This window comes from Sapajus apella, unplaced genomic scaffold (assembly GCF_009761245.1).
Source record: "Sapajus apella isolate SASKATOON/1434 unplaced genomic scaffold, GSC_monkey_1.0 scaffold9, whole genome shotgun sequence".
Lineage (NCBI taxonomy): Eukaryota > Metazoa > Chordata > Mammalia > Primates > Cebidae > Sapajus > Sapajus apella.
Genome location: NW_022436949.1, coordinates 18609328 through 18635370, shown reverse-complemented (window position 1 = coordinate 18635370; position 26043 = coordinate 18609328). Strand labels below are relative to the sequence as shown.

General features: G+C 37.5%; 1 protein-coding gene and 1 long non-coding RNA gene across 6 annotated transcripts in view; one reads left to right on the top strand and one right to left on the bottom strand.

The window, feature by feature from the left end:
* Positions 1-377: 377 nt before the first annotated feature.
* LOC116551161 lies at positions 378-16628 on the bottom strand. Its single transcript, XR_004268739.1, has 3 exons — positions 16539-16628; positions 5361-5478; positions 378-4125 (listed from the first exon to the last, which is right to left on the bottom strand). It is a non-coding gene; the product is annotated as an uncharacterized LOC116551161 (long non-coding RNA).
* DACH1 (dachshund family transcription factor 1) overlaps positions 13802-26043 on the top strand; it is a 433595-nt gene continuing 421353 nt past the window's right edge. Inside the window, exon 1 of one of the 5 annotated variants that reach the window (XM_032277267.1) lies at positions 13802-15523. In XM_032277267.1, coding sequence (XP_032133158.1) covers positions 14682-15523 — 842 coding nt within the window. In that variant the 5' untranslated portion in view covers positions 13802-14681. The remainder of the gene's footprint in view (positions 15524-26043) is intronic. The other 4 variants (XM_032277265.1, XM_032277266.1, XM_032277268.1 and 1 more) reach the window with 4 other exon arrangements.

Here is a 26043-nt window from a genome sequence, read left to right as displayed (position 1 = left end):
GCATAGTAACTCATTTAATCATCCTAGCAATGCAATGAGGTAGGTACAATTATTATTCCCTTTTATTCAGATAAGAAAATTCAGGCACTGGGATGAAAACTTGTCCCAAGTCACATATAGGTCAGGTTTTACATTCCAGGAATCTGGTTTCACATTCCACTTTTTTTTTTTTTTGAGACAGAGTCCCACTCTGTCATCCAGGGTGGAGTGCAGTGGTACAATCTTGGCTCACTGCAACCTCCACCACCCAGGTTCAAGTGATTCTCCCGCCTCAACCTTCTGAGTAGCTGGATTACAGGCATGCACCACCACGCCCAGCTGATTTTTGTAGTTTTAGTAGAGACAGGATTTCACCAAGTTGATCAGGCTGGCCTCGATCTCCTGATCTCGTGATCCACCCGCCTCAACCTCCCAAAGTGTTGGGATTACAGGTGTGAGCCACCACACCCAGCGGCATTCCACACATTCTTAACCACTACCCGATAATGCCCTTGATCAATTTCTTCATCCAGAAATATGCACCTGTTCCAAGGTGACCCAATAAGAGTTTTTCCTTGGATTTGTGTCCTTGGGTGCTGGAATTAGAAGCAGTGTGCATGATTCCTCTTAGAAACCATGAATCCAGTTGTGTAGAACCTAAACTGATGAACTGAAGAAGATACCCTGACAAACATGTCTTCAGAAATTAGAGATGATGTGAGGAAACATTTGACTCTCTGATCAAAATCATCTCTGAGACCAACTGGAGCCCTGACTTCTATTGATGTGATGACGTGAGCTTATTCAGCCCCTTTCAAGATAAACTAGCTTAAATTTTAAAGCTTGCAACTAAGAGTCGTAAGTAATTAAGGATACAATTCTGCATAACTGTGGGAGAGTCTTTAGCAATGCTCAGTCATAAGTAGGATGGCAGATAGCTGTGTCACTGCTGGCTGGGAATTCACTAGGCAGTTGTATTAGGAAGACAGGAGCACAAATAAACTGAACATGTGAAAAACAATCAGGTGAGAAAATAAGTGAGGTCAGAAGGGAGTGGTATCCCTGGGGAAAAGAAAGCAGGCTGTGGAGTAGGCTTGGGCAAGTAATGTAATCAGCCAAACTTTAGATGCCTCTTTTTCGTACTGGGATAAGAAAAATTGCCTTTCTTATGTATTATGAGGATTAAATGAGATAATCCACATAAACTATCTAGGACAGTGCTCACATAGTGCTTGGTACATAGTAATCTAAAATGTTGTTGTTGAGGTTAAGTGGCCAATGATATGGGAAAATGGATTGACAAAGAAGGGGATGTTTGTTTGAGCAGATACTGATGATAAATGAATTCTGATAGGTAAGAGGATGCAAATAATCCCTCTTCTCTTATGCCTCCATGCCCACTTGTTCATCCCCTAACTTGTAATACAGGTGATTCTAGACTCTCCTGCATACATTCCATAGAGGCTAAAGTCATAGTTTAAATAACGTACATAAGAGATGATTTCAGTGATAAAACCTAACTAATATGCAAAGTTAATAAAGACAAAAAAATCCAAAACACTGTTAATCATTTCCATATTAAATGTTTCTTTGCAACCAAAATATTAATTATTAAAACATTAGTATAATTGTAATTGCATCATCAGTGATGAAATCTCTCTCCTGCCTGTAACAAATGCGATTTCAGCTTGTACTTTTGCAATGAGTGATGAAGAAACTTCCAGATGGAGAGGTTTAATTTGTGAGATTTTCCCTAGTCTATTCGCATTGGCTTTAACTTCCATTTTAAATTACAGACAGAATTCCCAAAATTTCAAATAGCCCCAAGAGATCTGATGAAATAGCTAATCTCTTTCTATGAGCATGCTAACAAAAGCAATTTCTTACTGAGCTATATGCTACCCAGTGGGACTGATAATGAATCTGCATTATGGTAACCTTTATAAGAAGGGAAGATAAGAAGGCCTTTTGGGGAGGTGTATTTATTAGGTGGTGAATGTGTCTCTCTGCATGTGGATTTTTCTGTTTAGATCCATTTTTCACTCAACTACGCCAAAGACCATCTATGTTTCTCTTTTTGCCTCACCTCTGAATTTATAAAGCTTATCCTATAACATATCACAGTGTCAATAAATATTAAACACCAACATGCTGTACAGCTTGCTCACTGTTCCATTTCTCCCATTTTGAACAAGCAACCGCATTTACATAGATCATTGTGGGATTTATACTAATTTCTCTCTAAGATTCATAGAGTTCAAGCTTCTGCTCACACAGAGTTCTGTGATTATTTATTTATTTGTTTATTTGCAAATTGGAGGTGGGGGGCAGAACTTGCCTTTTGTCACCCAAATATAAAAAAGCGGCATTTACTGGGAGTCTCCTACAGAGGGCACCTTCACCTTATTGGAAACCCAATGAAAGAGAAACTCAGTGGTTACCAGAGGAATAACTAAATCTTAAAGGCAGAAGCACATGCTTGCTTTGCTAACCAGTTTTCTTCTCTATGTTATCTTTGTTACCTTATCTTTAATGAAAAAGAGCTGGCACCCTTTGTATAATCATTCATAGATTCAGGCCAGTAACACTACCTTATTATTATGTTCAGCTTGCTTGTGGGTGAGCTGGAGACAGCTGTTCATATTGCCTAAGAGGCAACAGATCAATGAAAGGAAGGGAAGGACAAGTTTTGAGCTGCCTTTTTGCAACAATGTCCTTTATACAACAGAGGATATTTTTAAAGCATTGTATTGCAAAACAAAGGCTGATAATAAAGTAAAATGTTTACATAACAAACCTTTGCTGTGTAATTATGATTAGCAAGTGTTTTTAGACTAAAATTACTTAAATGGAAACAAAAAGTATATTTTTTGATACCAAAAATGCCGGGCATTATAGACTATAAATCTAAGAAAATAATTGCTATTTGGAAAATTCTGAAAATAGGCATGTGTATGTGTGTGTGCAAGAGTGTGTGTGTTTGTGCAGCATAGAAAGCAATTCCTTGAAACTGTTTCTTCGTAGCTAAATTAGTAAAAGATATTTTGTGATTATATTTTTAAAATAAAAGACTATATTCTAAAATGTAAGTACATATTCATAGAAATTGTTCTTTAAAATTCTTTTCATTATAAATTAAGTGCCATATACATTTAGAGGACTTGACATATAAGATTAATCTGATGTTGATTTTTGAATGCCTTATGTTTTATAATAGCTAATAATATTAACATATATAATATCAAGATTTATAAACAACACGTTATGTATTTACCTTTGACAATTCCTAATTAGGGGGCTTCTTGTGGAAATTCAACAAGCTAGTAAATTCAGATTTACTAGAAGAACATTTTGACTTTTTGCCTAAGAAAACTTATCAAGATACTGATGATGATTATTCCTGAAAGTTAAGGTTAAAAGAAACATACAAGATATAAGTTTGTCTCTTCACATTTGCATATAAAATACTATTTTTTAGTTGCTGAATTTGCCATCTAATACCTATTATATTTACAATGAATCTTATCAATTATAGATTATTAATTATTTATTCTCTTTTCATATTGTGTGCTTAGAACAAATTTAACTACCAATTGCTACCACAGGCATAAAACATTTGGGAACATTTCTCCTTTCTTTTAAGTTTAGCTTCAAATACACTACAAATAAGTATAAGTACAGTTTAGCTACTGAAATTAGTTTGACCTTACATCTTTTTTAATGCTTTAATAAGTCAAGGCCTAAAGCTTCCTATTAGGACCAAATGTTCAGATTATTGGAAATTTAGTTCTTATTTGGTAATCACAATTATTAATTTGTCAACCAAGTCACTTGCATAACAACATAACAAAGAACAGCCTGGTAAGCATGTATTTAAATTTATGCTAATGCTGTTATCAATGTGTTTCAAAAATCAGTTAAATTAGTTTCTGTGGGAAAAAGACCCATTTTCTTGTTGAGCTGAATTGGTTGCCTTGTCTGAGAAAATGCCTAGAAATGCTCTATCCACCTGCCCATGCATTCCCCCCTCATTGTTGACATTTCCTGGTGTTTAGTGGTTTCTCCCACTTTGTTGCATTCCAGCGCTCAAGGCACTTCTTTGAAGATGGAAGGCCATTCAAGTCTTCCTTACTTTGCAGCTTCACTCTAAAGAGAGAGTAAATGAAAAAGCCATGCAGTTCAGACTATTTAAATGTGGCAGCAGGAGGGCATGCGATTGCTCTGTTAAGAAGGGCTGTGAGTGATCCCTGAATCATCTGGGAAACAAGTAGAAAGTGACCTTTCTTGAAATCAGGATGAAAAAAGATCAGAGAAAGAGCCTGGATAGTCCCATATGGAAAGCAGACTGAGGTTGGTAAGAGACAATAAAAATTATAGAATCAACTGCTGGCTCAATGTTTGATTTTGCAGCACACTCCAACAGGTGACTTTTACTGGTGGACGCTGCCATTTTCTAACCAAAGGAAACCAGGTCATTAAAGTCAAAGAACCACAAGGCTTTTGCAGCTTGACATTCTAACATCACATACAAGTGAAGTATTTCTCAAGATCTCAAAAGTCTTGTCCGTGAAATAACAGTAGTTTCACAAGTTTTGTGTTTGTTTGTTTCCTTCATCCCCCTTATGTTGCACTAAGGCACATAAGTGCTTTCATCTAAGTAGCCACTGAGAACACATGAGCAAACTGAGATCTGTTATACAGGAATAGAAATAAGAGAATCGTGAGTTTAGATCCAATGGTGCTCTCTATTATTTTTTCATTTCCTTTACATATGAAATGAAATAAAAATATTTCCCCCCTTTTACCTCAGAAAGTTTCCTTTGAGGGTAGTTGGGAGAGCAAATCAATGAGGACTTGATTTTAAACCAATACCTGACTTAAGCCTTAACTAGCTGTGAGTACAAAAGGACGTTCTTCTATACTGCTAATTGTCAATTTTCTTTTTTGCAAGATCAGGAGTGATAAACGGGGATGAATCTGTTGGGCTCACAGTGAGAGGCTGCCTGCATTTCTAATCTGACAGTGTTTTTGAGATTGCCTCAGATCTTGAAGGGAAAGACAGGAGAACAATTTGTGATGTCTGGCATGGTCACTGGGGAAATGGTAGCATGAGATCTGGAACTTAGGATTAGATGATCTTCCAGGCTCCACTAACGCAAAATTTCAACAATGTTATGGTAATAAGACTCAACAGAAATAATGTACAGTAAAGGTTGATAAGGATGAATGCCTTTTCTCCTTTACCTCCTCAGCAACCAGTATGTGGTAGGTGCACAAAAGTAAGTATGCTCTATATAACAGAGACTGCTATGTACACTAAAGTGATGGTGATGCTACCATAAAAAAACTTTACAAAGTATTGCATATCCATGCTTACTCACATTTGGTAGGTAGAATTTCACATGCTAATCTTTTCCTCATCCTCTGTTGCAGCACTTCAAGATGCACTCTCACTTATGTTTTCAGTCTTGAGGAAGACTCTAATGGCTCCTCTGATGACTAAAAAAAGAAAATTCTTTTCTAAATGGGTCCCAAATACAAGCCATAGTTACAGGCCTAAGATTTCTTTCTCCAGCTATTTGAGACCCGGCTGATTAGCATCTCTCAATTTTTGCCCCAAGAAGTGTCCTAAATTCATTGTGTATTAAGACAGAATTGAATGAGCATATCTAAAATTTGCTACTTACAAATATCTTGGTCTGAATCAAACAATATATCATTTGGAGAAGTAGCAGTTTACATAATTTGGGGGCAAAGGAAATTGATGGCATAACATACAAGCAGTTTTTAATTACCCAGCTGACATTTATTGGGCACCCCACAAGCACTAAGCATTATACTGGATATCCAAAGGAACAGAAATGACTTGAGACCACCTGAAGAGAAACATATCAACAAGTGTAAACACATAAGATAATTGTCTCTCCCATCAGAATGCAGAGTGAAAATTATTACAACACACAGGAATAAAACAGCAAAGATTCCTGGATGTGCAGAATCTTGAGCCAGTCAGTGAATTATAAATTCTGACTCAGTCAAATAGTCATTTTATTTAGTTTCTTCTCCAAATATGAAAGAATATATTATGAGGATATGCTGGATGTTTGAATGAACTGAACTCTGGTTCAAAAACTAAAATGATTTTAAAGCGTATGGGAAAAGCATGTGCCTGAAGATGACAGTATTAAAATCTCTTCCCAAAAAAGTATACTCAGATCTTGTACTTGGATTATGCTAAGCAAGAATAAAGAGGTTTGTAAAGAATTCTTAGGAAGTACTTTCTTATATAACACCCTGCCAGTATCCCAGTCTTCTCCTGAAAACTGAGGAGTCAGGGTTGATCTGGGAAAATGAATACTAACAATTTAGAACCTGGCATAAACATTAGCAGTAGAGGGTTACTTTACTATTTACTGATTATTTTAAAAACAGTTAATTACTAAGATTAAAATGGGCCAGGTACATTCTCAGAACCATTGTGTCTTTTTCCATTTCATTGTTTTAAAAGTTTATCTTTTTATCAAGATTTAACCTTTGCTGAAGCATAGGGCTAAGACACAATCACAATAAAACACCTCCCCCTTAAAACCAGTACTTCAGAGCCCTGTTAAATCAAAAGAAAAATTCCTTCTCTCCTCCCCAGTCCCACAGCTCTCAGGATTTTAAATGGTAATGATCAGTTCATTTGAGAAAACGGCATTTTAGTGCTTCCCTTCACAAGCTCTTAAGGCGCATAAGGTGTCTCTTTCCCAGTGATGTGCACCTCCTTTTGTTTTCTAGCATTACTGGAACTGACCTAGCATGGATCACTGGGTGAGCAGGCAATCTTAAACACTTCTCATATAAATTACTGGTTCCTTTCCAAGTGCAATTGCTCACAGGGTAATATACCATTTTACAACTCTGATAGCGAAGTCTCTTCGTTCTACTGAGTTCCACACTCCCCACTAATCCCACCACCAGGAAATGTACAGACAAAAAGACTGATGGAGATATGAACCTCAGAAATGTAAACTCTGGTTCAACTTCCAGTACACGCATAGTGGGTAATTTAGGATCCTTCAATTGTTCTCTTCTTGAATTCCTGTCAAATATGCTTTTCTTGTTTTAAAAGCCACCAATGAAAATAAAAATATCAAAATAACACACTCCACGTATGTGGAAACTAGAAAAAGTGGAAAGTGGGCAATAATAAATATGGACAGCTATTAAAATATATACTTTTAAAATTTTCCAGAAAACAAAATGATGCTCACATTTTATGATTTATGTTTATTACATAGAGATGACACACTGTGCTTCCATGCAAACAAGACTCACATTAAATAAGCACTCCTAGATTCACTAGATACTAATGATGTCCACATTTTCCAAACCAATGTCTTTTTTCCCATGAACTCTAATGACAAGGTGTGTTTTTACTGACAGTTGACTTGGATCAGAGCATGCAGTATTGTATTTCAGGTTGTGGCTCTGTAAAACCCTGTAACTTTCTTTGAAGTTAAACAGTGTCAATCTGTTTCCATGTCTGAATAACTCTTAGAAGAGCCTGCCTGACCCAAGTCAACTCCTTGAAACATACTATTTCCTCATAATTGATGTTTCAAATGAATGTCCTTTCATAATAAAATGTGCTGGAAAACAAAACAGCTTTGCATCCTGCACAAGTTGCATCATAATTAAATTTTATTTTATCCCATCGAGGCATGCTAAATGTTGAGCAAAATATAATTTTAAGTAATTTGTTTGTATTCTTATCTGTAGGAGTTGGAAATTAACAGCGTTGCTAGTTTGCGTTTACTGTTAAGCCTGGAGAGCAGAGAGATTGCTTTGCAAACATTACAGTTATTATGTCTGCAGTTGGTACTCTTTGTATAAATTATTGATCAGCCAGCTTATTTTTCTTTCTGCTTAATGGATATTATAGCATAGCCGTTTACAACGCTATAGTTAAGGTTGTGTCAGCACTTCCATTATAATAAACCCTCTGTTACAGGGGTTTATAACTTGTTGTAAAAATTTGCTCTGGGCTGAAACTTGACATACAAGATCTCAGGCTAGAAGGTGGCAATTGTTCCTCTTTCAACTTTCTAAAAAATCTCTTTGTTCTGAAAGGCAATAAATAAATAAACACTTTATTCTTTTCTAACAATCCATGAAATTTCTGACTTCAAATAAAACAATTTTTATAGGCTATTTGTTGGACAATGACCTCTTCTTTTAAGCACAGAAAAAGAAAAAAAGGACCAAGATAATAAGTTAAAACAACAAAACATACAGGAAATCAACAAAAACTTCTATAATCAAGTAAATTATATTTCTCCTAACGATGAAAAAATACACAATAATATATGCTTCAATATTAAACATATTTTTATGCTATAACAGATTATATGTCCTCTCCCCACTCTTAACTATGTCTCCTGAGTAATTCATATACCTTAATACTGATGTTCTTTAGAGGAAGGTGAGGGTTGGGTTATTTAAAGAGAAAAAAGATGACAATTAGAAAATTTCATATATTAAAATGTACAGTTACAGGTACAATATTTATTACAAAACTAGGGATTTAAATATCTGTCTGACTTTTTGACCTTATTTCAATCTAGTGTGCCATTCCTCTCACAGTGATCTGATTTAAGAGAAGAAGGGAATTAATCTCAATTTATGTTACTCTTGTTGCTGCTTCCTTTTACAATCCGACTTTACAGTCATCTCAATGTGTTTATATTTTTTAATCGAATATTAGGCTGCGCAGCCCTTAATACCAACTTACGGATGAAATTAAGGACACTTAACTGAGAGTAAGGAGTGATAGGAAAGTATAACTATATTATCAGGGAAAGTTGACCATGTGTCATAGAAATGATGCAGTTTGAAGTGAGGGAAACAATTCCAGGATGAATTTTTTTATATGTGTAACTATTCTTCTTGCCACTACCCTCTCCCTTCAATATGAGTTTAAGTTTAGAAATTTCTCAGAATGTACCCCATGACCAGTAAGTATTTTTTGCCACCTGTCACCTTCGTTCTGGACCAGGAGAAGAGGGGATGAAGATGGGTTAGGGAGGGACTAATAGTGGTGCCAAACTGCACCATTTGTCTATGGGAACCATGCAAAGGGGAATGTGAATAGACGATTACCATGCATTCAGCAAGCATATATACACGGTCCATGCATTTCCATGCTGTAAAGCAGAGCAGAGCTATTTACAGCCATTTTAACCACTTTTTTATTAAGAATAAAAGTTGGCAATATAAAGTTTGAGTGCATCAAGTTATGATCTGTTCACCTTCAGCTCCCCACCTTTTGCCCTTTGGGTAATTCACCACCATGCAATCTGTGTTTGATTAGAGAATGCATCCTTAAGTGTTATTTGTTGTTCTTGAGGAGAGGGAGGGCAGTGGAAAAGTGAGGGAGGGTATGGAAGTGAGATCCACCAAAAGTCAGAAGTTGGAAGGAAAAGTGGGGAGACAGGGACTGAAAGTGTAAAAGTAAGGAAGTCTTTGCTTAAGGTAGTTGAGGTTTATCTGCTGAGCTGATTGAGGAGGCTGTGCGTCTGAGTTAAAAAGGCTTGAGAGAGTTACTTGGCATAATTTCCCCATCTTCAATGATTTACTACTGAAGTGCAAACATCAATTTTGGATTCTCTCCTGAGAAACGTTTAACAAAGTCCGTGAACTACTGGTACCCTGATATCTTTCTAGATTTGCCAAACTTTGATAGCTCTTTAATAAACGTATGCTTGAAGTTGATCTTTTTTCTTTTTCTCCTAAGGAAACAAGGTCCATTAGTAAATACGTAGATGTAAAAATGATCTTCCTCTTTACTTCTCCATTGTGATATATCTTGGAATTGTTGAGAAATGCACTCTATTGTTAAAGCTATTTGTGCCGGGTGTGCTAATGCACTCTTTGATTGAGTGAATTAGCAGTCATAACAATCTGGCAGTCTGGCCATAGAAGTGTGCTCAAATTGATTTGTGTTATGGCTGGACTGGAAAATCTAGTGTTAGTTGTTTTTTGCCCTGGGGCATTGTTTGTACCAAACTCCACTTTTCATTTAATTTTCCAATACATTTTGAAAGATTGAAATGCTTGTGATCAACATTTGATCTACTTGCATTATTTAAAAAAAAAAATCTGAAAGTAATTTCAGATTCCAAAAAACCTTGCTTTCAATTAGAGTAAACATAATTAGAGTGACGTCGTGCTCAGAATGGTAAATCTCCTTTTGAATCTATTAAGCATTTTATCTCCTTGTCCTGTCACTGAAAGGGATTCAGTCTATATCTGGAATATACATCTGTATGTTTTTGTGCATGTTTCTAAGAGAACTTGGAAAAAAAATTAAAATAATAAAATTGCAATGAATCTTCTCTTCTTATCATTTCTGCATATGCCCAAATTGTGTCTGTTTCACTTAGTGATGCTATAAAGAGGATACTCAAAGCTTTTAGGAAAATTTGAGGTATTCAAGAAATACATTCAGGTATATATTGCTTTTAAGTTAGTCCATCATTTTAGTTTTTATATGCTATGAAATATGCATTTCTTCTTTTCAAATAATGATATCAATTATTATATTGAAACTCTTAAGGTTTAAAGACATGACTTATGCTGGCTTTGTCAATATTTGTATCTTTCTTACAATCTTCTGCATTGCAGTCATTTACCAGAATTATAATGCAGCATGAATAAACCTAAAAAAATGACTATTGATTACAGAGAAAGCTTTGTGAAATCATTTAGTCAGTTTCCCCACTTGAGAAATCAGTGAATAAAATAGGTCAATAGTTAAGAATGGAATGGATGTAATACAGTGCTATGCTTCCCTGGGTTATAAAAAGGGTCAAAAATAAATCCCCATAGAATTCATGTTTTCATACTCATAAAATAAAATGATACTTACCAAATCCCAACTCTAAGTCCATCTTTCTACAGATTTATTCTTCTTTTTAAACCACAGGTTTTGAAAGTATGTTTTTATGTGTCCCTGTTTCATTTCCCTGTTACTGCCCCTTTTAACCAAATAGGATGCCCTCATCATCGGGCTAACGTGCCTGTTGTCATCCAGGTATTCAGCGGGACTTTAGCTGCAACAGCTACTTTGTATTTTCTTACTGTGTCTTGCAATCTTACAGCTCTTCTCAAAACTGCATTTCATACTGTACTGAACTCTGCATCCTGTGCCGATTTTTGTTAAGTAATAGATGGTGAGACCTGAGACCACTCTCTCTGTTAGTTCCCATTCGCAGGGACATCGTTATGGGGGGGGTGGGGGCGGGGAGGGAGGATGGGGGGAAAGGGAGGGGAGGGGCCAGAAGGGGGCAGAGGGAGGGAAGAAAATACCTTCCCTGAACTGGTACAAGCTAAGCTTCAAACGATATCCTAGGAAAGAAATTAAAGACTTCTTAATTAGTGCAGCAATTAAGCTTTCTTGGTAGCATTTTAATCAGCACAGGCCCTATCAAAGGACAAACAGAACGATTTGCAGGTCTTTGAATTTTAAACAGTCTTATTGATTTCAGCACAATACGTCTTCACAAAACACAGGGAGAATTTTCTAATATCAGTTACAGTACTTTGAGTTTTGCTTATGCAAATTGAGTGAAGGTTGGGGAAGATGAGATGCAGAGAGGGGACCTGAAACAAGCGGAGATGTAAAACAATAAATAAGCAAGACAAAAGCTCTGAAAGCCAAAAATGCAATGGAGTGAGAATTGGGAATCTCTAAGTTGATTTATCTGCTATTGTTAAATAACTGTTTGCCTTACTCATTGGCAATATTTCTCAAAAAAAAAAAAAAAAAAAAGGAAGAAAGAAAGAAAGAAAAAAAAGAGATAAAAACCTTCGAATTTTTAAAGGCTTTTTTTTCCCTACGTATTTTAATTTGTGCTATATGCCTTTTCTAATCCTATTGTTTGATCAAAGGAGTAAGTGGTGGTTCCTTGAACTGATTTTGAGACCTGAGGTCAGGGGAAGGAAGGCTGGAGAACTCTCATTCAGGTAGGGACAAATGTCTCTAAGCCCTGTATCTGAGTGGAGCACGTGCTGGGAGGCAAGGGTTTCCTTGTAGTAGAAAATTTGGAGTTTGCTTCGAAGCAAGATGGGATTATGGCTTGGTCTGCTATCATTACCTCCTGTCTGTGGCTTCTGAACGTGGCAGGTATTGGGTGAGTGATAGTTTAAGGAAATGTAAAAAATGAGAATGGTAATGGCAGATGCCCATTTTTCCATAGTGAAACTATAGTTTAGTCTTTTAAAACCATATCGAAATTTATTAAAGTCAGGCATGAAATTCCAAAATAAAATGAGCTTTTCAGGGCTTAATACTTTCTTTTTCCCTTCCCCTCATTAACATATTAATTTGGCATGTCTTAATAAAGTAATATATTTTAAAACAAGCAAACAACTTACAGAAGTGTTTTGGTGTACGTGGTATATATTGAATTCCTACTTTTACCTGATAACAAATTTGAAGGCTAAAACATTTATAAAAATTATTTCTGAATATATTAAAATACATTGATTAAGCAGGCCAAACAATTGTGTAAGCTTCAGCAGTCCTTGAAGAAGTTTATGGACTTTTCTGCAACAATCAACTTTCTGAAGTTTTATCTCCCAGGAAAGCCTCCTGATTTAACTGCTATGTCCCAGAAAGTTTAGCATAATCGTACACTAATTAGTCCATAGTGTCATATTTCTATTTCTTGGTAGACAGTTCCTGCACTTTTCGACACTACAATTCAGAGTTCAAAAGATTAAAATGGTAAAGAGAAGTGTGATCATTTCAACACCAGAATGGCGAAAATTTTATTTTAAAATTTCCCAACATTCTGAACCTGCTACTAATAGTTTATTTTAAAAATCCGTCAAATGCTAAAGCATTGCTTCACATCTTAACAACTTACTGAACATGTGTAGACCAGTTCAAAGCCTAAGTAATTGAAGATATTTGGAGATATGAGCAGCAAATAGGTTTGACCTATGTTCAAATCATGTTAGTCAAAAATCCTTGAATAAATAGCTCGATGCAACAAGTTAGAAAACAGAAGAAAAGGAAAGAGGAAGGAAAGGAGGAAGAGTCAGTCTAAACTCAGCCTCCTGTTGTTTTAAGCACAGCTACCCAAGTCTTTACAAGTCAACTAGTGAGCTGTTTTTGTTCTTCTCATTATTTACAAAACATTTATTTACTGACAAATTGGAAAGGACTTTGCAAAACTACAGCAGCACTTTTCAAACATGAAAAAAAAAAAAAAAAAAAAAAACTATCGTGTTGTCCAAAAAACACCTTAGTAACTGGCGTTGGGTCTTAAAGGACAATGAGGATAGTTGGTTACTGTGTAAGACAGGTGAATTAATTAATAGAGTTTTAGTAAGAAAAGCCTTTTTTCACTTTCTAAATCTTCAAGTATGCCTTATCTCCTTGATCTCTCTAAGTATAACAGGTATTTCTGACTTGCTTTTGGGGCGACAGTGAAGGTATTCTAAATCATGCACATCAGGGCAAGCATTTCTTTCCACAGCCTATTAGGAAATAGGGAATTGAATACACAGCTTTCCATTATTCTTAAGCGATTTCGGACTGACTTTCTTCCCACCACTTGAAAACTGCCCTGGAATTTTCACTATCTTTATATAAATAAATGATTTAGTAGAGAAATCAAACAATCAGAGGCAAAAGAACATTACGCTTTGCTTACATGTGAATTTTCCTCAAAATAATTTCTGAATAATCATGAAGTGGGGGCTGTGTTTTCCTTTCTATCTCATTGCCAAAACGCGTGGAGATGGATCCTAAATCCTTGAAGGAGAGAGCTCGGGGCGCTCTGGCTCGTCTTTAAGTTAGCAGGCGATTGTTTAGATGCTTTGGAAAAAATTACCAGTAGCCGCGGACGAAACGGAATGTGAGACATGCAATCTAACGGTAGTATAGAAGAGAAGTGGAAGATCTCCCTCTCCTTTTCCGATCGCCACTTCTGAGTCCCCGGCTTTTCCTCTCCGTCCCTCCCACAGTTTCTTTCCGTATCCTCCCCCTCCCCTCCTCCTTTCCTCGCACGCTCCCTCTCCAGTGTCTCGCGCTCTCGGAGTCTCTGCTCCGAGTTCCTGGTTGGATAATTTGGGTTAATACTAGTGAGTGAGGTTTTTGCGGCTTCAAAGGGTATTTCAAGTTTCCGGAGCTCCTCCCCTCTGCACCGTGTGACAACAACAACTCGTCCAGCCGGCAGCCTGCACTTTTCAGCTCATTTTCTCTCTGTCATTCCCCTCTCAATCTTTGATCAATGTACTTGCCGGGGAGAGCCCAAGTCCTTCAAACCTCCTCCTTTTCACCTTCATCCTTAACTTTGTGCTAGAGCGGGACCCACACAACAACAGCCGACCCTCCCCGCCCCCGCCCCCACCCCCCCAAACCAGCCCTCGATCCCAGCCCCCGGAGAGGACTCGCATTTCGACTTGCGGGACACTTTTGTGCGTTTCTCTCCAGAGCGCCTCTCGTGCTCGCCCCTCCTGCGCTCGCTCTTTATCACCTTCACCTCCTTTTCTCCCCCTTCTCTCCCTTTCTCCTTCTCGTTCTCTCCTGGAGTTGTTGTTGTTGCCCCCCTTGCTCCTTCTCCCCCCTTTTTTCCCCTTCCCCTCCCGGGGTGTGTGGCAACTTTTCCCCTCGCTTCTCCTCCGTCTGTTTCCCCTTATATGTGACCATGGCAGTGCCGGCGGCTTTGATCCCACCGACCCAGCTGGTCCCCCCTCAACCCCCAATCTCCACGTCTGCTTCCTCCTCTGGCACCACCACCTCCACCTCTTCGGCGACTTCGTCTCCGGCTCCTTCCATCGGACCCCCGGCGTCCTCTGGGCCAACTCTCTTCCGCCCGGAGCCCATCGCTTCGGCGGCGGCGGCGGCGGCGGCGGCCACAGTCACCTCTACCGGCGGCGGCGGCGGCGGCGGCGGCAGCGGAGGCGGCGGCGGCAGCGGCGGCAACGGAGGCGGCGGTGGCAGCAACTGCAACCCCAGCCTGGCGGCCGCGAGCAACGGCAGCGGCGGCGGCGGCGGCAGCATCAGCGCTGGCGGCGGCGTCGCCTCCAGCACCCCCATCAACGCCAGCACCGGCAGCAGCAGCAGCAGCAGCAGTAGTAGCAGCAGCAGCAGCAGCAGCAGTAGCAGCAGCAGCAGTAGCAGCAGCAGCTGCGGCCCCCTCCCCGGAAAACCCGTGTACTCAACCCCGTCCCCAGTGGAAAACACCCCCCAGAATAATGAGTGCAAAATGGTGGATCTGAGGGGGGCCAAAGTGGCTTCCTTCACGGTGGAGGGCTGCGAGCTGATCTGCCTGCCCCAGGCTTTCGACCTGTTCCTGAAGCACTTGGTGGGGGGCTTGCACACGGTCTACACCAAGCTGAAGCGGCTGGAGATCACGCCGGTGGTGTGCAATGTGGAACAGGTTCGCATCCTGAGGGGACTGGGCGCCATCCAGCCCGGAGTGAACCGCTGCAAACTCATCTCCAGGAAGGACTTCGAGACCCTCTACAATGACTGCACCAACGCAAGGTGAGTAGCGAGGGGTAGCCTCCGCCGCCCGCGCCCCTTCCCACCCGCCTGCTCGCCCTACCCTCGCTCCCTTCCCGGCGCCACTCGCTCCGCGCGCCCGCGAGCCGCGCGCCCCTGCAAGCGCGGCCCTCTCATCTCCCTGCTCCGGGCTCACCCGCCGCGCCCTACCCCCTGAGAAGTTGGCACCTCACCCTGCCCAGACCTCGCTCTTCGGCCCGGTCCGCCCCCTTGCCCGCAGCGTCTCGGGGATGAGCTGTAGTGGGACGCGGGAACTCTGAGCCTCAGGGCGTAGGGGACTAGCGGGAGGAGGACGGCGCCTTTCCTGCAGCCGCAGCCACAGCCCCCTGCCCCGGGCGCGCCGGTGCCTGGGGACCCCTCTCAGAGATACTGCCGGCTTTCGTGCGCTCCCCAGGACCTCGGCTCCCTCGCCAGCCTCACGGCACCGAAGGGGCTGGTCGGTGGCGCCGAGCGGCGTCCTGGGGGCGGGGAGAGGTCGTGACCTGCCCCGCAGGGCTCGGGGAGCAGGGAGACGCGCTCCGGGTGAGGGGCCCGCTGGGAAAGGCGAGGGAGCAGGCCAGCAGCAGAGGAGGGCACCGTGAGGTCGGGAGGGAAACGACCCGCGAGGCTGAGAGATCCGGGCCTTCCCGGGGGGTTGAGCTCCGGGGAGTTGAGCTCCGAAGCCGGGAGGGGAAGCCCGCCGAGGGGAGGGGTCTGTGTGTTCGCGCATGTGTGCGCGTGTCTGCGTGTGAGCGAGTGAGTGTGCAAAGGAAATAAAGGGGTACGGTGGCCCCGGGGCAGATGCGAGGGCAGCAGCAGGTTTTCCTCGGTAGGGGGAGGTGACCGAGTGCCCGAGACTCAATGGAAGCTCAACTGGAGAGACTGGGAAGGAAAGCGACGGAGCGCGCTGTCTCTCGATCTCTCTCTGTCTCTTTCTCTCCAAAGTGTTTTCTATCTTTCTCTCTCTTTTCTTTTCTTAAAGGTTAGTAGCTTACGCAGCGATCAGGTGCACACTTACACTGAGATGCTCAGCGGGCCTGATACTCTGTGCCTTGGCTTCCCCAGCCCAGCAAAGCGCGCGCACGGAGGCAGCGGCGGGACCTGTCCCCAGCCAGACCAGTTTTATGCTAATGAACGCTCAGTGGGGGAGGATCTACCGAGAGGGGGCGGGAGTGGGGCAACTTGTCAGTTTCGGGGTCGAGACGATTATTCCACCCCCTTTCACAGCTCCGCTTTGTCCCCACGGTTCGCTGCCAGGAAGTGCAGAGGCAAAAGTTCAGACAGATGCCAGGAGAAAGAGAATAGGGAAAGTTGAAGACTTGAAGCAGGCACGTGGGAACTGCGCGCAAAATTTGCGCGGAAACTTCGATACCCTCTAAATAAGTTTGAAAGTTGAGAGAAGGAGCGGAGTTGGTGTGTGCCCCCGCAGAGCCAGGGAAACTGAGGTGGAAACGAAGGAAGTGTAACAAGGAGACCAGAAGGACATTGGGTTGAAAAAGCGCTAGCTCTTTTTTCCGCGGAGAAAGACTTCTCTAGCTTAGCGCCCGGGAAGACTGTGAAACGAAAAAGATTCGAATTCCAGTCCAGCAACTGTCCTATCCTGACCTAGCCAGAAATTCTTTTCCGTGTTTCGGTACCCTTCGTTCCATGGGACATGGGTGTGTTTGGGCTTTGAACCTTAGACTATTTTGGGGTAAATGCTGTGTGTGTGTGTGTGTGTGTGTGTGTGTGCGCGCGCGCGCGCGCGCACTCGCGCTCAAATGTATGGACAGGTGGCAGTAAAGATGGGGGGTGGTGGGGCTTGTGGAACCAAGATCACTAAACGCCACTTACTCAGATAATTGGAGTTCTTGGTCATGCAGAATATAAATATTTGCCCAAAATCTATGTTAAAACTATTAGAATCAGGGCAGAAAAATTGTTCCGAGTTATGAAGAAAGCTAGGTGAAATTTGAAGCTAGTTTAGATATGATTGTTAAAAAATTATCTGCCTATCCAGTAAATTGGTGAATCGCTATTTTTATTCTTTAGTAATCAAACATCTACTCTCCTCGGAATCCTCTTAATGTGTTTCTTACAGCACACTAGACACTAGGTAATTAAAGGCCATTTCACATACACACACATAAACACAATTGCTGGAGAAAACTTCCTTCAATGACTGCTTTATAATAAATGTTATAATCAATATTAAACTTGATTTTTTTCTCTGAATTTTTGCCTAGATTTGAAGTCCTCACCATATGGTTGGAATTCTCCAATTCTTAAAGTTATTAACTACAATTTTTTTCAAGTTTTTTTCCCCCTGAGGTTAACAACAGATCTGGAGTTTAAACTTGCAGAGCCAAGATGAGTTAAATCCAGTGGAACTGTTTATCTCTTCACAAATATTTCATCCTTACTGTAATTATGTTTCAATCACCTGGCCTTAATAATTTGCAATTGCATGTGTTGCTCTAAAACCCTATTTTAAGTTATTTTTAAGTTAAATATGAGAAGTTTATTCATTTAATATTGAATTTGATCATATATCAACTAAAAAGCTTGCTCAAACTTGCAAATATTGTAGTCATTAACTTGAGAATGTGTTTGGTTGCAAATACCTACCTTGGTTTTCCTAACTCTGCCACTGATTGAAGAAATTGAGAACTTATAATGGAACTCCCTCTCACCCAATATACTGTTTACCTTATATTACTATTTTTAATGATAATTGTAAGCATTATTGTCTTATTTCTTACCTTTGAAAGCTTTGAAATGTTTTGCATCTTGTATTTGAAAAACTATGATTACTTTTTCCATTCAAGTCCAGTTTATATCTTTGCTATGAAGAATCTTTTTTTATTCATCTAGATGTATTGATTTCTTTCACTTGGGTTTCTTTCTCTTCTAGCTACTTAACAGGCTAAGGGAATAGTTTATGTAAAGTATAAGAGAAACTGAGCAAGAAGGCAAACTATATACAATTACTATATACACATATATATGTGTGTATATAATTTATATATGCACACATTATAATATATATAAAATGAGAAACATCAAATTTTAGCACTCTCAGCATTTTACAGAACCTATATCTATCCCTTAATAGGATGGAATAATAATACCAGGGATTTTGAGGAACCGAAATGATGCTACAGAAAAGTAGGATTCATAAACTTGCTCAAAGTGGCTCAGTAAGTTGGTAGCAAACCTTCGAGTGGATTTAATTTGCTTGGGGCTATTGCATTAGTATGCTATCTATGAAAACTAGAATAAATGTTGAAGCCATCTGTCATTACCACAAGGAGATGAAAAAGAGACTATTACCTGCAAGACAGCAAAGCTAAAAAATAAAGGTCTCAAAACATGAAAGCAATGTAAGGAAATATATCTAAAAGTTGTCAGAGGGCAAAGTCTGTCCTTGATCAGCTTCCTCCAATTATTATTTTAAAACTAAACATTAGTTGCATGAACTTGGCTGTTGCAACAGAGGTCAGTTAATTAATTGCTTACCGTTAAATAACAACAAAAAAAGAAAAGTAATTATGTACATGGTCAAATCTCTTGTTTGTATGAGTCAATTCCTTTTTTGTAGATTTGGGTTAAGATTCAATTTTCCATGAATTCAGGGTTTTACAAAAGTGACTCTTTTATTATGTCGTCTAAAATACTCATTTCTTTCATTATTGTCAGGAGATAATTTTGTCTCAGGATCTTTCCGACAATATTGTGATGTAGGTTCTAAGTAACCCTAGATTTAAGGGGTTTTTAACTTAAACAGATTCCAGCTAGTCTCATCATATATTTTATAGGCACATACATATATTCACAAACAGAATTCTTTTGTCTTAAAATACCACTCATGGACAAAATATTAAAAGACTTTTATGTTTCAGTAGTAATATATGAATGAAATTCTAGTATAAGAAGTACAAAATATTTTCTAATTCCTGACTCTTTTTTTTGGGGGGGTGGTTTAGGAGTTTTAATAAAGGTGGCAAACCGAACCAGTCTGTATGTATTTAACATTTGTCCTGTTGTCTGCTTTTCAATAGCACAGACTTCTGCATTGATGTAGAAAGTTTAACACAAATACAGATTCGCTTCTAACAGATAATTACGATAGTTGGCACAGAAAAATTAAAGAATTGCTTCAAATGAAGAGACACTCTGCTTGTATTACAGTAGATTAATGCTTCCAATAAAACTTAATGTCTCATTTTATATCATTTCAAAAAGAATAGGGCATAATTAGAAGACTAAAGCTTAAATATGAAAGTTTGTTTGGTTCCACAACTTATTTCTGTATGCTTTAAAATAAGTATTAGCAAACTACACTTTAATAACTAGTATATGAATAAAATATAAGAATATTTTAACCTAGGATTTACCTTGTTCAATCAAATTATATTGCAGTATGTTAAGTTGTTGAGTTACTTGGATAATCTCTTTTAAACCTGTTGTTTATCTGGGAGTTAGTGTGCGATATTGTAGTTATTTTTGTAAAAAGTGAACATGGTTAAGATGACACTATACTTTCTGAACTCCACATTTAATGTTCTGATGTAAGAAATTTGATTTTGCACATACGATGTTTTATTTTGTGAAGCTTCAAATATTATATAAAATTAAACTACACGAAAGGCTTTTTCTCCCCAGAAAATTTCTGGTATTCACATTTGACACATAATTTTAAAATCTTCATTTTTTAGTCCAAATCTGCTTTTTTTGGGGGCAGATTGTTCTATTAAATTTCACTCAAGTTCCATGTCAATTACTGAGACAAATATTAGCCACCCTCTTTTCGCCTCACTACATCCCCCATCCCCCTGAGATGTGACACCCTATATTGACTAAAGTCTTGGCAGGATTTGAGCATAAATCACTCTTGTCTTTGGCGATTTACTATGTGTGATTCACCAGCATACGAAAACATAATATGCTTTATTGTTTCTCATTTGATGTTTTGTTTTTAGAATATAAGTAGCATTTGTAAATTAGCTTAATGTGCAACCAAGTAGTTGTTATTTTAAGAACAATTTGTGATTTAACTATCAATTCGTATTATTTTATCTTTCTACATTATTTTATTAAATTGCTTCTTACAATTGCTTTTGTCAATCAAGTAAAATGGTCATTTAAATTGCATTGTATTAGCAACATAAAAAACAACTATTGCAAAGTATAATAGGAACTGAAACTCTCACAGGTTGTAAACTGTCTCCCTTTGAATCCTTGTCTGAAGAAATTAGTATGAATTATGCCTTCTAAATAGGTACAGGTGAGTCATCTAGCTTTCATTAAACATTTTTATTTTAAGGATTTTGTTACCTGGCTCTTTTAAAAAGTTAAACTTTGTTTGAATTTATCTTTCAAGTATTTCCTTTTCAGCTGTTCACCAAAAAAAAAAAAAGTCACATCAAGTTATATATCTTAAGAATAACAGGAAATGTAAAAATTGATATTAATGGCTTGGGTATTTAAAAACATATTAAGATAAAGTTTTTATCATTTTATGTTTCAATTGTTATACAAATAGAATGACCTTAGCATATGCCAGCATGTGCCATTTTCTTACTGAGGTAATGCATTGTGATTGGCCAGCTTGAGACATGTATATGTACGTGCGTGCATGTGTGTGTGTGTGTGTGTACACACTTGTATGTCTAAATACTACATGTTATATGTAGTATATTAGTATATTTATACAGTATATGTTTTTTGAATATTCTAGCTAAGAATAAACATATTTTCAGGCTTTGGGACTGCATTAAGGAGACCCTTCTCTATTGTGCTTTTTAAGTTCAATAATTAAATTTTTAATGAAGAAAACTATGAATTAAAAGTCCATCTAATGGAGCTCAGATAAGTGTAATAGCAAAGGCTCTGATCTGCAGAGAAATGTATATCTCAGGCATAGCAGAGGTTCTGTGCAAACCTACATTTTGCTCAAATTTCTTGTTTCCTTCTTCTCAATTTGCCAAAAGTATTTCTAGTAAAAAGTAATTTTTGCTATTGTGGCCTTCTTGTAACTAACTTTTATTTGCTGATATTTGCTTTTTAGCATATGTCACATACAGGAATGACTTCATTAGAATAGTATAGTTAAGTTTACCAAATTATTGCTTTGGAAAACAAGAATACTAAGGATAAGATATTTATATTTGGTTCACTAATTAGGTATTATTAGATTAACTGGTGGATCACTTTATTTGATACACCTATTCATTTTAAGGAGGTTTCTGAGAATCTGTTAAAAGTGTGTCCATTGTTGCTAGTTTCAGGCAGCTAATGATTGTATACAAATGTACAAATGACAATGAAAAGGATTTTCAGTCCACTATAAATTAGTTATTAGACAATCAAAAACAAGGTCATTGTTTTTCAAATTCATTATAGAATTAAAATTAGTTGAATGAATAACAGATAAATATCAAATTTAAAAAAATATGTCATATTATATATAATGACCCAAATCACCACTTGATCCAAAGTCACGGACCTTGAACCAGATGCATTTAAAATTTATTTGTTTATTCGGGCATAGATTTCCTTTATAAGAGAAAAACATTTGAATTCACCTATTAAAAAAAAACTCATCTTTCATTTTTTCTAAATTGGACACTAGATTTGCCAATGACTACATTGTGTTAAAGGTGTGGTCCTGTTGCTTTCTGATCCAAATTGGCTTGGAATTGGTCCAGGATTTCAAGCTGGGATTCTTCTGCACATTTAAATGTATGTGACTTGATTGGAAGTTGTCAAAGACGACTCATTAAACTGGAAATCTCACTATGTCATTGTTTAATTGGTCTTTTTTGTTGTTATAAATATATTGAAGTGTCATAAACTACAAGCACAGCAACACACTGATTAGCCAGTTACTTTTTAAAAAAGTTTTAGATTAGTGATTGATAGTGAGAGACAGGGAGAGAGAGTGCTTAACTGAAGCATCTATAATAATATATTGTATAGGTTGAAGGCAATACTTGGGATACCTTACCATTTTCTAGCAGGAAGTCAAAGGGAAATAAGCCAGGCACAGAAAGACAAATATTGCATGATATCACTTACACGTGGAATCCAAAAATATTGAACTCATAGATGCAGAGTAGAATGGTGGTTACCAGGGGCTGGAGAGTTGTTGGTCTAAGGTTACAAAACTTCAGTTAGATAGGAAGAAAAAGTTGTACAATGTGGTGACTATATTTTCTATTATTTGAAAAATATAAATAAATGTAGTTTGATTTGACTATAAGTAGACCTTTAAGAATCCTGCAGTGGATTTTGAAGGTAGCCTATATTTTTGAGAAAAAAATATGGTTATACTCTTAATAAAAGCATGATTTTCATGAAGCGAGTACTGCAATAGGCCACATAATATATTGGTTGATGTTGATTGGTAACACTGAATAATTGTGAAATGTTTTTCCTTCCTTAGTATATATGAATGGAGTGGTAAACATTAAGTGTTAAAAAGTCACAGTTTTAAGTGATCTTTGAATTTGTATGGTATCAAACGTTTCTAAATAATTAGATTGCCTTTCCAGTCACAACAAGAAAAAAATAACCTTATTTTTCCTCAAGGGCAAACAAAATATATCTTAAGAAAGAAAGTGTACTAGTTGAAAGGGAGCTATCTTATGGAAGCATATAGAAGCATTTGCAGAAAATATTCATTAATTCAATTTAAGGGATACTGGTCATTTCTTAAGCAAAGGCAATGAAAATAAATCTCTAGAACATGTTAACTAAGAAATACTGCATTATATTCATTTATCAGTGAATCAGGCAGATGGAGTATTTTGTTAAAATCTTAAACCGTATCCTGAAATTTTATTAATAGCAACAGTAAATGGACTGTATTATTCATAGTGTTATATTTTAAAAACATTTTGTTTATGTATGAACAAAGTAAATCACTTAAGGTATAACAAATCTTTGAACTCATCACAGTTCTGCTAAAATGTACTGATACATTCCACAATATTACTTTCTATTTTATATTTAAAATTTAGGATTTTTATTTAACTTGATTCGTCAAAATGTTATTATCTTCTTGAGTTAGGCACTTACCAGTTAAATAGTACCATTTGATTTTAAAATAATAACTTGGAGCACTTTTATTTTTCATATTACCTGTCTCACATTTTATATGAGGATGGATGTACTTGCGTGTGCAACAAGTGAAAAATTTTTATTAGAGAACCTGTGGTGAATATTTTTATATGTATTCATTAGCTCATTTGTAGTTTATATTTGTGCTTTAAACAATTGTCATATGTTTGGTAGAAAAGCCTTTACATATACGTATATGTTTGTAGGAATACATTCACACACACACATGCAGACATGCATACACACTTGTAGGATATAGGGCCATAGGACAAATAAGTTAGAAAATCAAGTTGGCTTTAATTTTACTTTTTTCTGGTACGTAAAAACATAAAACAATACATAAAACAGGACCTGTTTTACTGAATTACAACAGAAAAAATATAATTAATTTTAGAGTAAAAGAAGTAGTTTATACTTAAATATTTTAGATCTAATTATGCAAGGCTGTAGGGTTATTAGGACAGTGATTAAAAACTTAGGTTAATTTTCCTAAATCTTTTTTATGATGATGTACTTTAAATTCTCTGTTTAAAAATATATATATATATGAGGATTATTTTAGTTGTATAAAATAGATATTAAACTACTGGGTATTATAATCTGTACATTATTAAATGACACTAAATGTGCTTGATGCCCTTGCTCTATTTCTTTTATTGTTTATTTTTCATTACTTCTTGTGCTCAGAACAAGCATATTCTTTAGAATCAGTGAATAAACGATAAGAAAACAATTTCATAACATGAAGGAAAAGAGATTGTTCTAAAAGCTTTGCCATCAATGAGATGAGTTAGGAATGAGGTCAGCGGGTTAATCTACAGGTCTACGTAAGAAGATGTGTATTACCACTTCTTGCAGTGGACTATAATTTTCTTTGAAAACACCTGGTAAAGATCCCGTTAAATTGAAATCAATTACTTTCTCAATAATTCCATGGCATATGTCGAGTCATTACGTCATCGGCAAGAGTGCAAGCATGCATACATTTTTTGCAACGTAGAAAGAAGCTTATAAAACAGTGATGACTTAAAAGTTTCTGCCTCAGCTAAAGCTTATGAAATTAAAAAAGAAAACTTTGCACAAAATATAAAATTGTACACAGTATTCAGTAAAAAGTTCATCTTTGCATTTAGATATCTACATAAATACAAATATTTCCCATCACTTTTTGCATGTTCTGGTAGGGAAAAGTATAAGTAAGTGAAAATGGTTTCAAAATACTTTACGATTTTCATCTCTGACACCTGTGTTTGTACCCTCTAAGAATGCTCTGATAAGTGGGTACTGTAATCAAAGATGAATATATGTCTGCTGTTCACTGATTTTTTTTTCTTACCCACTGTTGACAGTATGGTACATGCAGATTTGAACTTGTAGCCAGGAACAGTGCTTCCATGCTTCAAATTGCCAAAAGACCCCCAGGGACAGAAACTTGACCTGCTTTTATGAAACCATAGAATTACATTTATACAAGTTACCCCATGGGAAAGGAATGAACTGATCCCAATTCAAACCTTAATATTGGAGCCTTCTGGGTCAAATTTGATTTTTCTTTCTGTTAACACCTGTTTGACTACCATATTTAGTACCTTGATAGTCTTAGGAAATTTTAAAAATATTATTCATCAGTGATATTTCACAGATAAGCCAAAGTGCCATCAACATTCTGCAGCTATTTAAGTTTTCTCATACTCTTAAAATGTTACTTTTTAAAACGAAATTCTTCCTTTTACGTATACATTCTGGATTTAAGGAATTTAAATGCAAATTTAATTAAATATAGAAACAATTATTTTGTACTTTTTAATCAATTTCCCTTTACTAATGAGTCAGTCCAAGTAGGAGAAGAAACTTTTTTAAGGAAGTTTTCCTTGTAACAACATATCTGAATAAGGATTTTTCTAGGAATATATTTCATTTTTCTTAGAGTCACATTTTAAATAGTTATGTTTCTTATTTTGGTTTTAGTTGGAGCACCTGACAGTGTTTCCAGAATGCTGCTTTTGCTACTAATAATAAATGAAGGTGGTTGCTGATAAACTGAATGCATTAAAGAAATTTTTATTTTATTTGGATTCACTTTACTCACGTGAAATGGGCCTAAGCTGGAAAACTGAAGTTAACAATTTCTTCAAAATAAAGAAGAATTTAGATGTGTAGCAGTTTGCTTCATTTTTGGACTATGCTATGTTATATACATGCAAATGGATAACGGATATAAATGGGCAAAGTTATAGCATCTTCACTTGTTTGACAGTATTAAATGACGACCATTAGATTACAGAATGAAGACCTAATTCTCCATATAGAATGACTTGCTCTCAATGTTATATACACAAAAAATACTTTATAGATGATAAGGCAATACATGTATATACTATTACAATTATGATGGTTAAATAATTTCATCATTGGGTTTT